A 15,746-nucleotide genomic window follows, 5' to 3' on the forward strand; every position below is an offset into this window, starting at 1 on the left:
GGATCTCAGGCGCTGTTGCTATTATACCGGCGGGATAAATTACTCTTGCGGTCGACGCAAATCTAAAATGGGTTGGTCTGAAGTAGCTACATTACTCATAGATGTGGTTTGGGCATAACGTGAAATAAACCAATCAGAGCGTCATCTCACATTCCCTTTAAAAACAGGCACGCTTGTTCCATGGCGGATTGCTATTATAACGGCGGATTTGCCAGGCGCGCGCCAGGAGCGGTTCACAGCTGAGGAGACCGACGTTCTCGTCAGGGCCGTAAAAGACAGAGAGTATGGGGATGGGAGAAACCCACCCAACTAAGCTTCGGTTAAACAGGCGTATAATAATTTAGGTAAATGTGTAAGCTAGATTTATGCCTATTTTTCACATCTTCATGGACACCACAATGATTTCCCTCGTGTGGTAATATTTTCCTTGTAATTATGTATGGTTTGCAAAAATGTGAACTGCTGCGTCTGTGTAGATGAGAGAAGCAAAGTGTATGCGTGTTGTGCACTCGCTACATTATGGCCAAGCATGCGCCCTTAAAATAGCATCTGAACGTGCCACTGACTTTAGACTAGGTTTTTCCTGGTCTGTGGCGGAACTGTTTTCTGAAACTGCAAAATAGCACCAGGGAACGTTTGAACTGGAACATGCCTCCTCTTTTCGATGAACCGCCCCGGGAGCGCAAGTTCATTCCCTAATTTACTGACGTGCATCTGTGGAGGGAAAAGTCCGCTGTGCGTTGGGTGCAAAATAGGAATGATTCATGTGTCGATGTACAAAGTCAATTGCGCTGGGTGCAAGATAGGGCCCATTAAGTAGTAAGTGAGCCAGATATCTGTATATTTATTTAGCTTGTCTCTCAAATTTACATCTCATTTCAGCTTTACTTGGTCCTATACATCCCAAAAATTCAACACGATAAATATAGAAATATACATTATACAGGACATGTCTGACCAACATGTAAAGCGCTCAAATATTGTTTGTTTTGTTTTTTACAGACTGAATAGGAGCAGATTTATAGCAAGTTAATAATCACAGGCATAAATGAAAAATTAGTATTTGACAGAATATGCACTTTTGTTCTCTTACATCTAGTTCGTTTGCTACTAAACTAGAAAACTAAGTTTCTACAGTACCGTTCAAAAGTTCTAAAAATCAGTAATATATTTTTGTGTTTTCGAACGAAGTCTCTTATGCCCACCAAGGCTTCATTTATTTGATCAAATATACAGTAAAAACAGTAAAATTTTGAAATATTATTACAATTTAAAATTACTGTTTCCATTTGAATATATTTTAAAATGTAATTTATTTCTGTGATCAAAGCTGAATTTTCAGCATCATTACTCTTCGAGTCTTCAGTCACATGATCCTACAGAAATCATTATAATATGCTGATTTTCTGCTCAAGAAAATTATATATGATGATATTATAATACTATATACTGACCCCAAACTTTTGAACGGTAGTATACCAAACATTAGATGTCAGTAAACTTGTAAACTTTAACAGATCCATTGATTAATTAATGCTTTCACAGTACTGTAGGCACAATTATTAAATAAAAAAAATACATAAAATGTAAGCATATGACTTTTCTCTCACTTACGCTCCATGAAGTAAGGTCCGGCCTCAAGCCTCCAGACGATCTGCCCCCTCTGAGTGCCGTTCACCCCGCGGTTCTTCGAATCCCAAACATTAGCGGGACACGTCTCATCTGTGTCGGCACAAAAACGTGTGTAAATATTTGCCTTATGCATAAATAAATGACTAAGATGAAGGGTCTCCACCAGGAGTCAACAGCTCTCATTGTAAACACATGGCTGTGAAACAAGAGGATTGGCTGATCGATCGTGCCATGAAGCCGCCACACCTCAGTCACATTCTCTCAAGAGCTTAAAGTCTTTTCTAAGGCTCTGTGTCTGTCCTGAAGGTAAGGAACCATGTTCTTAGTTGGTGTTTCCTGTTCTTTAACTCCTCAGCTCAACATGGCCCTGATCAAACAAACCTCCAGCCAGCTCCCATCTGTTTGCCTCTCTCATAGATCTCACTCCATGCAGAGAACATGCACGCATAATACAGTAAATACAGCATACTCAAGGATATATAATATATATATATATATATGAGAGAGAGAGAGAGAGAGAGAGAGAGAGAGAGAGAGAGAGATTATTCAGAATGTATTTATATTTACTGAGTAATATATAAATCTATCTTTAACATGTTAATTATTTAAAAAAGAAATTTCATTTTGAAATTATTTTTAAAAAGATTAAATTTAAATATTGTAATTTATGATTTTTATATTATTATTATTATTATTATTATATATGTGTGTGTGATATTATATATATATATATATATATATATATATATATTGTGTGTATATACAGTATATATATATATGTGTGTGTGTGTGTGTGTGTGTGTGTGTGTGTACACTATCTCAAGATAATTATATAAAATATAAAATTTAAAATCTACATAAACAATTGAGCTTTATTTTATTTTAATACAGAAAATTATTTATAAATATAAATTAATTAATAAGATGTAGAATAATGTGTGATTCAGAGCTACAGGATTCAGAGCGCTGTGGGTGAACCCATGAGTCCATGAGCACATTAGCTTCAGTTTGCAGTCTGAGCTTGTCTAATCAATACAGCCACATAAACCAGAGACCCAATGACCCACTGATTATCTCTCTGTGACACAATCTCCTTTCTGCCCTCTGATTCAGGACAACCCGTCTCTGAACAAAAGAGAGAATAACATCTAATGACAAATCTCCCAATTAAGCAATCAGTCTAAATTAGGTGGAATTAGGCCATATTAAGAAGCAAATGTGTGATTCAAATCTGTCCAGTTGACAAAAAAAAATAAAAAAAAATTAAGAAATCTGATTTTAAGCATACTTGTTCTGTCCACTTTTGCATGCAATTTGAAAATATAAAATAAGATGTTTGGAAAAGATTTGATTTCAAGTTATTAATTCGGGATGCAGCATACATTTAACGTCAGATGTACCGAAAAAAAAAAAAAAAACACTTTCCGGATCTGATTTCAGCACTTGCTAAATGACAGTCCAGACAGTAAATCTAAAGATTGGATTTGACAAGCAAAGCAGAATTGGGTGCAGTGTGGCCTAATATAAAGATACAAAATCAATTTGACATAAGTAATACTTTTTTTTTTTTTTTTATATTAGTGCTTGTGAAACTTAATTTTTATTTTTCTAGCTGCAAGCTATATATTTCATGCAGTCAGTGTAAAATACAGGTTTATAGAAAGATTTTAGCATGATCCATCTATGCATTCAGAAAAACTAACAAGCAGCACAATTTGATCCAGAATCCATTTGCACAATTTCCATAGCAGCGTCAGACTCTTGAGGTCACATCCAATAGGAAAGAGATACTTAACTTTAACTCCATTGAATCTCCTGAGCTATGAAAGAGAAACCTTTGAGCAAGACAATTGAAAACTAATTGAGTGTACATCAGAGAATGGACCTGCCGGTATGCATTTCCAAACAATCATAAAATGAATCATGAAGAAGAAAGGGACATTCAGAAGTGAGATTCCTCTGAAGAAAGGTTTACAGCTCGTGTTTGTCTCTCGGTGTGACAGCAGCCTGTGATCAGTAATTTCGAGAGGCTCTTTATTCAGTCAGACCCTCAGTGAATAGACCAGCCTTGTCTACTGTGATCTACAGCAGCTCATCTGAAACTATATCACAGCGCTGACACTGGGCCTCTGTTCCTGAACGTCTACAAAACCCCATAATTCACCCCGCGTGTCACATGACTCACGTAAAAATCGATCATCTCTGACTCCAGCAGTGCCTTGCATCATCCAGTTTCCCAGAAAAACCAGCTAAATGCTTTACTGTCAAATCAGGACATATTCTGAGCACATCATCAACAATAAAACCAGTAAATAATGCAATATTTCATGTTAAATGTAACACAGTTAACACACTTAACTAATGTGACAGTAAAAATAACAGAAAATTTGCAGCTGTCTATGAATCTTGTTTATCTGAAAGTGCTGAAAGACCTTCTAATCCGCAAATTTATTTATAGGTACCTAATTATATACATATATACATTTATATACATAAAATAATATGTTTCATGAAGAAAAGAAAATGTTTTAACACCATTATCATTCTTTTCCATTATTTCAGGACATTTTCATGACAATTCAGCACATTTTGCCCTCAAATGATCATTAACGTGCATACGACGTTTTACGAAGGAAGTTTTTTGTAATCCCCATTATTCTCAATTACAAAGAAAAAAAATTAACAAATGTTCCTTTTAGTTATTTAAACCAGCATAAAAAGGCAGTAGAACAAATAATATCATATTTATTTTGGTATGATGTACAGTATTTACAGATTTACTTTGTATTGACATTTACTTGACCTCTTTTTATTTTTGTCCAATTAAGTAAAAGTGAGGAAAATGTGCTTAATTTGTCATGAAAATGTTGTCATAATGCAAAAAAAAAAAATCTATTTTAAATTATCTATTAAATTATTTCTATTAAATTTCAAAAGAAAAATGTAATTTCTTTATGGAATATATATATATTTGGGGCTGAGATTTGACCAAGTGTGTTGTTGGTATAGATTTTGCCTATTAAATTATTATCTATTAAATTATTTCTATTAAATTTCAAAAGAAAAATTTAATTTCTTTATGGAATATATATATATTTGGGCTGAGATTTGACCAAGTGTGTTGTTGGTATAGATTTTGTGATGGACATCTTTTTAACAAAAATGACTGAATACATATAAAACTCATGAGATAAATATTTTTATTACGGTTTTAAAATAAATAAATAAAATCAGCCAAATCAAACGTTTGGTCATTGTTTGGTCATTTTTGGTCATATAAAACATGTCATATTAAGGCAGTTATTCTGTTAGTGTGTAGCACAGGTCATGAATCAGGCCTTGGTCAGTCCCGTGGGGAACATAAGACTATGAATGAAACTCCAGAGGATCTGAGTGGATCGATGACGGGCACAATCCCTGAGCGGAGGCCTTTCTCTGGGACAGGCCACAGAGGAATTCCCCCGGCCTGATCGATGGCCCCATGAAGCCGGCTGTAGTAGAGATCGGCTTTCACTGACCATGACTGTCAAACAGACCTGTGCTCAAACCACATAACAGATTACTTACACTTGTATATAATAATACACATCTATCTTTAAGAATAAGCTAACAAAAAGCAAGTTTATATGTCAACTAATGAAATCTTATATAAACAATATTTTTACTATTTCTAAATAATCCACGAGTAATGATTGCATGCTTTTGTGGGTGCTTGAGGGGTTTTATGATATCAATATTCGATCCCTAGATAACCCGTGCCCCTCCAAGTTACTTTTTGGCTGTTAACCATTTGCAAAGCAAAAGACAAATCACAGAAAAGTAACAGCACACGAGCTGCACAATTCAAGGTATCATTACTGTAACTTGCACCACTAAATTCCCACTTCCAAGAAGCCAAATCTATAGAGATAGCATTACTGAAGCGGTTTTGATCCATTTGATTCAAGCTAATGCTTTTCTTGAGCTGAGAAAATTTTATGAAGTATAATTTTTTCTTTCTTGTGCAAGAAAGAAAACTTTAAAAGCATTAGACCCAGAAAGACAGATCCAAATATTTCAAAATTTACAGCACTTTCTGATAATTTAGTCACTGGTGTTATTTAAGAATATGATGCCAAATGGATTTGACTCTCACACAATATTTAATTTAATTAAATTTTTATGGTTAGCTAATTAATTTTAAATAGCTAACCATCACTACACTGTACAGTGGAAAAGGGAAATCAAATGTGTCCACTTTACCTGCAATTATCCAAAATGATAAAATAATAATGTCTCCAAACGTAACAAATGTGTGTATAGTTCATTGCAAGTCAGTGAATGGTTAATTGTATTGCAGTTGCTCAGCTTGTCTGTATCTAGGGATACTGGTGGGTTGAGCTTTTTCATGGTTGGTTGGCATCTCATCATTCTCATGGGACGCTAATCCTCCCACTTCTCCTCTACAAATCAAAACTACGGCGGTTATGGGCTCTCAAAAGCATCTACAATAATGCTGAGTAATTAGATTCAACCATCAGTGCAAGTGCGGAGGAGAAGACGAGATAAAATGTAGCTGATGACATGGTGCAATTAAGCCAGTGAATAACAGAGTCAGCAGTTTATCCGTTTTCATTTGCTCATTTACCATGCAATGTTACCATTAAATGTCTGGTTTCTGCTATATTACTTATGATGTTGATTATAATTGGAGTAGGGACTTATAAATAACTAACTAAATACTAATTTAAGGTCATACAGATAAGTGTAAGACAGATAAGAGTTAAATAAATAAAGTCCAAATAAAGCAAAGGTAATTCAAATGATATGAAGAAGCATTCATATGTTTAATATTTAATTTACTTGATTACATATAAAAATACATATAAATATTCATATAAATTGGGGTTTAAATATTGCAATATACTATACCGTTACTATTATATAAAATTACTCATATGACACAATAAGAGTTTGGTCATCCCGCCCACCTCTGGGTTACAGCCTGTCCAGCTCAATGGAGCGGCAACAGAGAGAATCATCTTTTTCCATCATTCATCCATCTTTTCAGACCAGATATGGTTTTCTCTCACTCAGCTATTTCCAAACCCTATTCATGTATCTGTCAAAACAGGATTTAAACACAGACAAATCTGACCTTTAACCCAATCAAAATGAACCCCTGATGGAAAAACAAATATCTTAAATGAAGACATAAGATTATCTAGAGAACATTCAAAGCAAATTATGGGGATTACGCATTACAAATTATAAAATGTGACTTTAAATCAAAATTAGCACAATTGTGTTTGGTTTTAGTCAGAAATACTTCAGATTATGGAAGTAAAATGTGTTGCAAACAACATTTCATGCTGACTTCAAAATGTACACTTATGTAGTCATGTTGGCCTAAACAGTGTGCATGACAAATGAGCGGTGCAATGTGTCAAACTAAGGTCTCTTTTGACACAAAACTGTCTAAACTGCAATCACAATGTCTACAGGCTACATTCTCTGCATGAAAAATTAGGCCTGCTATTTTGAGGAGACAAAGCCTTCTCCACATCACTTCACTTCAAGCTGCAATTATGCAATTTCTGCACTTCTAGTGGCACCAAATGGAACTGCAATCTGCTTGTTTGAGCGTCACAACATTAGCTCAACCAATGCCGTTAGTTTTGACCGGAACTACCTGATTGTCTAAAATGATGGAAGTAACGGTAAGTAAATATAAGTTTACCTTCCTTAAAAGTAATATAATTAAATACTTTCAATAGAGAGTTTCCCCACACCCCAAAACATCTTACCAATTTGGTACAGCCCAATCCAGTCAGTGGCATCCACCTCCTCCTTGATGTCCCAAGAGATGACCAGGTTTTGCCCTCGCCCAAGTGTGAACTGGTACGTAGAGGCGGTTAAAGAGGAACGACTATCCGACGTCACCAGGTCGGTGTCACTGTTGGCCCGCTGCAGCCCCATCGGTTCAGGTGCTCCTCCTCTAGAGCTCGCCCCATTGGCAGAGCCACCATGCGACGAAAGGCTGCGGAGGTTTTCCGGGCTCAGCGTGTAGCGCATGTGAGGGGTGCGCCTCCGCACCACTAGGAGATGTTCACGTGCGGTGGTGGTAGTGCCGGTTGCCATGGTGACTTGGGTGGATGGGTGGGGAGTGTGGTGTGGGGAAGAGGTTGGGTGATGGGGAGTGTGGTGTGGTGAAGAGGTTGGGTGATGGGGAGTGTGGTGTGGTGAAGAGGTTGGGTGATGGGGGGGGTGGTGTGGTGAAGAGGTTGGGTGATGGGGAGTGTGATGTGGTGAAGAGGTTGGGTGATGAGGAGGGGGATGGTGGGGGCGGGAACGGGGAGGGAGGACTGCCGTGGCCAGCGAGGGGCGAATGGTGGAGGTCGGGATGAGATGGAGGTAAGAAATAGGAGCCAAATGGCCAAAAAAGGGGGGAAAGGGGGTGGGATTGGGTTTGGGCTCAAGACGTGCCAACAAGCCCTAGTTGGTGGAAGCTTTCTCCTTCCTTAAGTTCTCTGGAAGTGGTGGTGGCATCTAATATAAAGTAAAGACACAGAATTTAACTTAAGATATTCATAACAAACTTGGGTTTACGACCTCAAGGTATTTTAAGCACATCTAATCCAAAAAGATTGAGGGTTTGCTGGGCCTCAAACTCAACTCAAAGAGCATCTAATGCCAGTCAGATCTCTCAAGAGTTGCTGAGAGTCAGATCTCTCAAGAGTTCATTTTCAAAGTCTTTGAGGAATGGTGGAGGTCATACGGAGTTAGTTTCTGGGTGGAAAATGGCCTTAAAACAAGGTTAGATTTGGGTTAGGCCCAATAAGCACCAACAAGCCCTAGTCAGCGCAAGTTCTCTTCTTCCTTAAACTCTCTAGAAGCGGCAGTAACATCTAAAATGATGACTATATAAATTTGGCTTCCGAAATTCATAACAATCTTGGGATTGCGACCTTAAGATATCTTAAACACATTCAATCCCGATGATTGAGGGTTTGCTGGGCCTCCAAATCTCAACTCAAAGAGCATTTAATGCCAGTCAGATCTTTCAAAAGTCCACAATCAATGAATGGTGGAGATCATGCAGAGATCGTTTCTGGGTGCCAAATGGCCTTAAAAAAAAAGTTGAGGTTTGGGTTTAGGCCCAAACGGGCCGACAAACCCACTCACAGCACTAGCTGATGATGTTTTCTCCTTCTTCAAGTTCTCTGGGGTTTGGCATCTAAAAAGGCGATTACATAACCCACTTCTAAAATACCCAACAGGCTTGAGTTTACGCCGTTGAGGTATCAAATAAGCATCCAAACCAGAAAAGAAAAGCTGCCGGATACCAGTCAGGAATCTCAAAGGTCCATATTTAGAGTCTCAGAGGGATTAAAGCATTGAAAAACGAAAATGAACTGAATATAACATATTTCTCAGTATCATAGCAGTTTCCATCCAAATCATCTGCTATGGGCATTACTACTTCCTTTCGTTTAATGCAGGGTGGATTTTTCCTGTCCATTTGTAGTAGCCAAGATGGTAGTAAGTACTGGATTTGTGATGTAAGGAATCTGATCTCCGCTTTGCCTTCAGGTCCAGGAGATGGATTGAGACAGGGTTCGAGTCCACGCTGGGGTTTGGTTAATGGGACATACGCCAGCGGCCGTAAATGGAGGACAAATGATCCCTAAAAGAAAAGGGAAAAAAGCAAGGGGGTAAATAGGTAGAAAAACAGATTGTGTTTATAAATTATACATTTATCTCAATGAAGTTGAGGACAATGATTCATCAGTTTAACATAAGCTAAACATTTGTTGCATGATCTATACTAAATTGTAACAACTCTCCTTTTTCACATATAGACCACTTTTCACAATCCGATTAATTTATGATGGACAAAAGACCCAGCCTACTGGTGAATTTGTATTCATAACGAATCTGCTTTCTTAAAATCAGCATAAAAAAACCTACACTACCATTCAAAATGTTGGGATCAGAAATTGATCAGAATTGACAGTAAAGATTTCTATTTCAAATGAATGCTGTTATTTTAAACTTTCTATTCATCAAAGAATCCACAAAAAAATATAAAGCAAGCAACACAACTGTTTTCAACACTGATAATGATAAGAAATGTTTCCTGAGCAAAAAACCCGCATATTAGAATGACTTCTGAAGGATCATGTGACACTAAAGACTGGAGTAATGATGCTGAAAACTTAATAAACTTTAAAATAGAAATTGTAATAATATTTCACAATATTACGGTTTTGTATTTTTGGTAAAAAAATACAGTCTAGTTGTGCATAAGATAACTTTCAAAAACAAAAACAAAAATCATACAGACCCCAAGTTTTTGACCAGTAGTGTATATTAAATCTGCCAACAATAAATATATTTTAATTTGGTTAAATTTCAAAATCAATGGTAACAGCAAAAAGATTCATATTGATTGACATAAAGAAAAAGAAATGTAATCCTACTGTAAACCTCTTTCTTACAGTATATCACCATTCTTCTCCCATTTTCCTTCACATCATCTCTCTCACAGTCAGCCCTCCTTTCAAGCTTAGATAAGCGTGCAGCTCCTAAATTAGCTCTTTCTGCTTGAGTTGTCTGTGCAGGTTTCCATAAGGGTGTGAAACAGCGAGCGATGTGGCATGCCCAGCTTTCCTCAGCACGTCCTGGCCACCGACCAAACACAAGAGCTTTCTATACTACTGCCAAAATCATCCCGTACACAGCCACAAGCTGTCTCGCTGTGTCTGTAGGGCAGTCAATAGACACTGACCCATCACAATACCACGTTTATAAGTAAATACCATAGTACATAAATGTGGTAATCAATCAGTCTCATGTTATATACTATATATCAATGTACTATGCCATTGCATCTAATGCCATGGTGCACCACTGTATTTTCCTGTAAAAAGAACATTAACAGTAGATGTTGCATATAAAAAGATCACTTAGTTCGAACTTTTGAAAAATGAAAATAAGTTTACATGGATTTCACCACAAGTGGTTTGCTTTTGACAGAGTAAAGCCATTTTGTTAAATTGCTGTGCGATGGTTTAATATGGATCCAATTATCAGATACAGAGAATAGAGAGAAACGAAGACAGATGGAGAAATTAAGAAACAGAAGAAAAAGCGATGAAACTCGGGAGATAAAATATGATCGAGATCAGACGGTACAGTGGAACTTGCATAACTACAGCGCAGACAGACAGCAAGAGAGAGAGAGAGAGAGAGAGAGAGAGAAGACAAATGAAAACCATATATCAGATACGGCATATGAACACAAGTAAGGCATTAGATCATAAACATCACACTTTAATGACATCTGTAGCCAAATATTGTTAACACGGCTAGGTTTAGAATTGATTGGTGTAGAATCTTAAAGAATATTTCCCCAAAAATGGCATCAGTTACTCATCATGCCATTTCAAACCCGTATGACTATCTTTCCTCTGTGAAACACAAAGGATTTCAGAACATTTAGGATATTATCAAAGCGCATGAGGACTGGTGCTGTCAAGCTCCAAAATGAGAACCATAAAAGTATGACACCGTAACAGTGTCATAAAGGTGGTGTGATATATAAGAATTTGGTATATTCTAAGTCCCAAGTCTTACAATAGCTTTGTGTCCGAAACAGAGCAAAATTGTCATTATTCACTGGAAATTTTGACGCCCGGGTTTGCTCTCCTTGGTGCATTCATCATAGTTCAAGAAAGATGTAGTACAAATCATTCTTTTGAAAGTAACTTTCTATGAATGATTGCAGAGGTTAAAAGCTCACTGTAAGAAAAGATTTTCAGTGAAAAATATCTTAAATTGACAGCAGAAGACCTGAAATATAGCATTTGTGATAGGATACTTGCAGGATACGTCTATGGTGCTTTTCTGTCTATTTTGAAGCTGGAAAGCTCCAGTCCCATTATATTGTAATTTTACGGCAAACAGCAATGAATACATTCTTCAGGGGAAAAAAAGGATAGTCATACGGGTTTTGTAAAAGCATGAGTAAATCATGACAAGTGCACAGCCATACTAAATACTCTGGAGAGAAACGTTAAAGCTCTGCAGCAATGCTACAAATAGTCACACTTCAGATGCTGTAAACTAAAATATCTCCTGATCTTTTCTTCGCCTTACTCTGACGTGTGGTTATGCTAACACTTGTTTTTTCTTTCGATAGTCCACTTTAGACATTCTACTAAGTAACTTTGCAACTACATGTCTACTATCTCTCATTAGAGTATTAGTAGACTGTCTGCTTAATATCTGCTAACACTTTATTCTGATGCTCCTCAACAAACATTCTACTGACTACTAACTTTGCAACAACATATCAATTAACCCTAACCTAACAGTCTACTAACGGTCTAATAATACTCTGAGAGTTAGTTGACAAGTAGTCTCAGCCGTTCTGAACGTTCGATGCATATAGCACACTTTTCTGGAAACACTTCAGGCGTTTTGAAGTCGCGATCTGACTGATTGAATTCTGCAGGATGTCCGGGAGACGTTTGTGTCGCGTTCTTTATCGGTCCGCCCGGAAACAAATTTATGGGCTAAAGCTTAAAGTATTTTATCATGACACACATTACCATTCAAAGGATTGGGGATTTTTTAAAGAAATTAATACTTCAGCAAGGATGCATTAAATTGATTAAAAGTGACAAATCTTTTATAACATTATAAATGTCTTTACTGTTTCAAATAGACGCGGTTTCAAAGAATCCTGAATAAAAAAAAAGTAAAAAAATATTAAATGTTTTCAGCATTGATAATAATAATAAGAAATGTGTCTTGAGCAGCAAATCAGCATATTAGAATGATTTCTGAAGGATCATGTGACACTGAAAACTGGAGTAATGATGCTGAAAATTCAGCTTTGCCATAACAATAATAAATTATATTTTAAAATACATTAAAAAATAGAAAACAGTCATTTTAAATTGTAATAATATTTCACAATATTACTATTTTTTACTGTTTTTTGATCAAATAAATGCAGCCTTGATCTTAAAATCGTACCGACCCCAAACTTTTGAACAGTAGTGTACTAATATTTCTGATACCAGTTTAGTTTACCATGTGAATACACTGCTGAATAAGTGTGAGTGATAAAAAAAGGACAAGTGTGTCTGTTGAGCAGGAGTTGAGAAGGTCCCACTGGGCGGTCTGGTGCTTATGTAACCGCCATGCTGTTCACTCGCTCTCTCCCACACATTTCTGCTGCATTGTTTAAAAGTGTGACAGCAAGGAACTTTCCTGGGAAATGTCACTATCAATAAAAACAGGAAGGAGGGAGGTTGAGGGGTGACGGTTGAAGTATGTTTACCTTTCCGTGAAGCATAAGTGTTTGTAGTCTTACTCTGAAGTGCACAGGATCGTTCATGCTATGGTTACAGTCCATAAATACTCCATTTTTATTTTATCTCTTTTATTTAAAGCTTTTCTCACCTGTTAATTAGTCAATAATGATTCACAGTGATTCATTTCCTTAGTATATTCTACACTTCTATACACTAAAAAAAGCCAGTTTAGTTGTAAAAAGCATTTTCCACTCTCTCTGTTTGATATACAGATTACGTTCACCATGGTTTTTCACACAACATGCCAACTGGTTGTGCTCATGACACCATCAGATATTTAATTTTTTTCTGTCCTCACCTTTTCTTACTGCTAAAATTAGCCCTCATCACAGTTGCACAAAGCCTCCGATGAAACTTTTCATCATTACTTCAACAGCTCGTCTGTATGCCGCTGTCAGAGCAAATCCTCAGAGGAGCGACTGCTCCATTTTACAACAGCAGACAGTGAGAAGCGTCGTAACACGTTGAGACGAGTGGGCTTTTATACCTAAGAAAATTATCTGGAGACAGTCGGTTTGGAAAGCCAGTGTTATACCTCCATGGTTCTGGAGAGCTCATCTAAAATCAGCATTTTAGGAGAACATTCAGCAATTCTCTAGTCTTGCAGAGCCAGATGTTTGAGCATGACTGGTCCGCATTTTCACCCAATCTGACCAAGAACTGCCCAATTAGGATGTGTTCACACTTGTAGTTTGGTCCACTTGGTTCGTTTGGTCTGGACCAAAAACCTTAGCGTTCACATTGCCATTTTAACACTGAACCTAAAGGCATAGGGATATGTTCACAACCTGATTGGTCGGCTTTTATCATGTATATTTCGTGACAGAACTTATCGAACATCCAAAACAATGCTCTGTTCCCTTTAACAACACAAAGTTGTTATTTTTGTTTGTTTTCTGGCACAAAAAGTATTCTCGTCGCTTGATAAACTTAAAGGTACAATATGCAAGAATTTTTTGCCGCTAGAGGGCGCTACATTCCAAACAACAACAACGGCGTAGCTTGATGACGATGTGAAGGAGCGTGGAATGATGGGAACTGTTGTTTTGAACTCCACCGTGGATGTAAATCAGTCAGACGAGAAATCGAAAAATCATGTTCATGGATGAGGCTAAGTTCTATTTTTATAATGACATGCTTTTTGTGGCGAGGGGGGCGTGGTTCAGTGCGGTCTGTAATGGGAGAGAGAAGAGACGAGCGGGACGCAAGTAGGCCAAGTGCAAATGACGAACACCTGTGTCTTATTGCTGTGATCCGCGTGGAGAGACCGCTTATAAGCCGCGCTGGAACGAGAGAGAGACTGAAGAGAAAATTGGACGCAGAGAAAGAAAACCGGTGGATTCGAGCTCTCATTTTTTAACTGTTTTGTGCCGTCGCGGTTGCCTCGGTGAATGCGCGTTGTGCATGACTTTTGTTTGTTTTGCTTCATTTTAATAAAGTACGAGTCCCAGTCACGCCGACCCCTGTGTTCTTCCTTCCTGACTCTTGAACCTCATCACACTTTTATTTCATTAAAATGAATTAACCGCAAGAAAAGTAAGGTTTAATACTAAATTGGTTATCATAGATGTTACTGTATGTCGAATTCATTGTTGTGATAACGCGGCGCAGTTTTACGTGTTCTAAACAATTGTTGTAAAAGTACATTCGAACATACCCACATCATTTGCCAAAACACTGATTAATCTTTATGTATAACACATGCTATTATTTACATGGCCATAAACACCAGACATGATAAACAATGTCAATAAACTAAACACAAATCTAAAGCAATAATACTTCCCTTACACAAACATAACTATTACCGAATGCTACATTTGGAAAATATAAAATTAAGCATGCTTTGTCGACAGAACCAGCTGCAATCGGTAAAGAATAATTGTGTTCCATAACGACTGCACGAACAAGCTAACGTGTGTTGCTTGATAGACGCTACAACTACAACTTCCGCATTTGTCCAGGACTCCACGCAGTACGAGCGGAAACCAAGGGTAACGCGGATATGACGCAATTGACCGGCGACTCCCAGCTCCCCCCTGCTCTAACGCCCCGTTTCCTTGGTTAAAATCGCAATTTTCTCACGATTTAAAAATAGTTGGAAACATTTGGGATATTGTAAGTAATCAACTTAACAAAATATATAGCACTGGCCTTGAGATTATGGGATATTTTAATGCAAAATTCTTACATATTTTACCTTTAAGGTTGAGCCTCTGTAGTCACTTGGACTATTTTAACGATGTCTTTACTAACTTTTCTGGGATGGCAGATATCGATTATCTAGAAGCCTATGAAGGAGTGAGACATCTCTCAGATTTCATCAAAAATATCTTAATTTGTGGTCCGAAGATGAACGAAAGTCTTACGGGGTTATAACAACATGAGGGTGAGTAATTACTGACAGAGTTTTCATTTTTGGGTGAACTAACCCTTTAACAACACAAAAGCTCTTCTTTACAAATACAAACACTGACGAGAACTACAGAGGTTAAATGAAGACATACAGTGAACCTTCAAAAAAATTCCACTCCAATTCCATCGACCTTCCCATTGTGCCTTTCATTTCCTCTTGAACTCACCAATTAGTCTCGGATTGCTCTGAGAGCATCACAGTAAGTGTTGGTCCTGGTAGCAGGTGAAACTAAATAAGATCAAGAGGAGATTCACACTACCAGTGTTAGATCTCTCATTTATAATTCTCCTCTGATGTGATGGTCAGCAGGAGATCTTCACACTCCCTGCTAA

General features: G+C 37.3%; 1 protein-coding gene across 2 annotated transcripts in view; it reads right to left on the reverse strand.

Moving 5' to 3' along the window:
• The window catches only part of hecw2b (HECT, C2 and WW domain containing E3 ubiquitin protein ligase 2b), a 60,334-nt gene that overhangs the window by 29,077 nt on the left and 15,511 nt on the right, over positions 1-15,746 (reverse strand). For both annotated transcript variants that reach the window (XM_079856448.1, XM_079856449.1), the window contains 2 exons: positions 7,419-9,298; positions 1,615-1,722 (listed from right to left, as the gene is read on the reverse strand). In XM_079856448.1, the coding sequence (XP_079712574.1) occupies positions 1,615-1,722; positions 7,419-7,752 (442 nt within the window). In that variant the 5' untranslated portion in view covers positions 7,753-9,298. The remainder of the gene's footprint in view (positions 1-1,614; positions 1,723-7,418; positions 9,299-15,746) is intronic.

The sequence above is a fragment of the Squalius cephalus genome (assembly GCF_949319135.1).
Source record: "Squalius cephalus genome assembly, chromosome: 2".
Classification (NCBI taxonomy): domain Eukaryota; kingdom Metazoa; phylum Chordata; class Actinopteri; order Cypriniformes; family Leuciscidae; genus Squalius; species Squalius cephalus.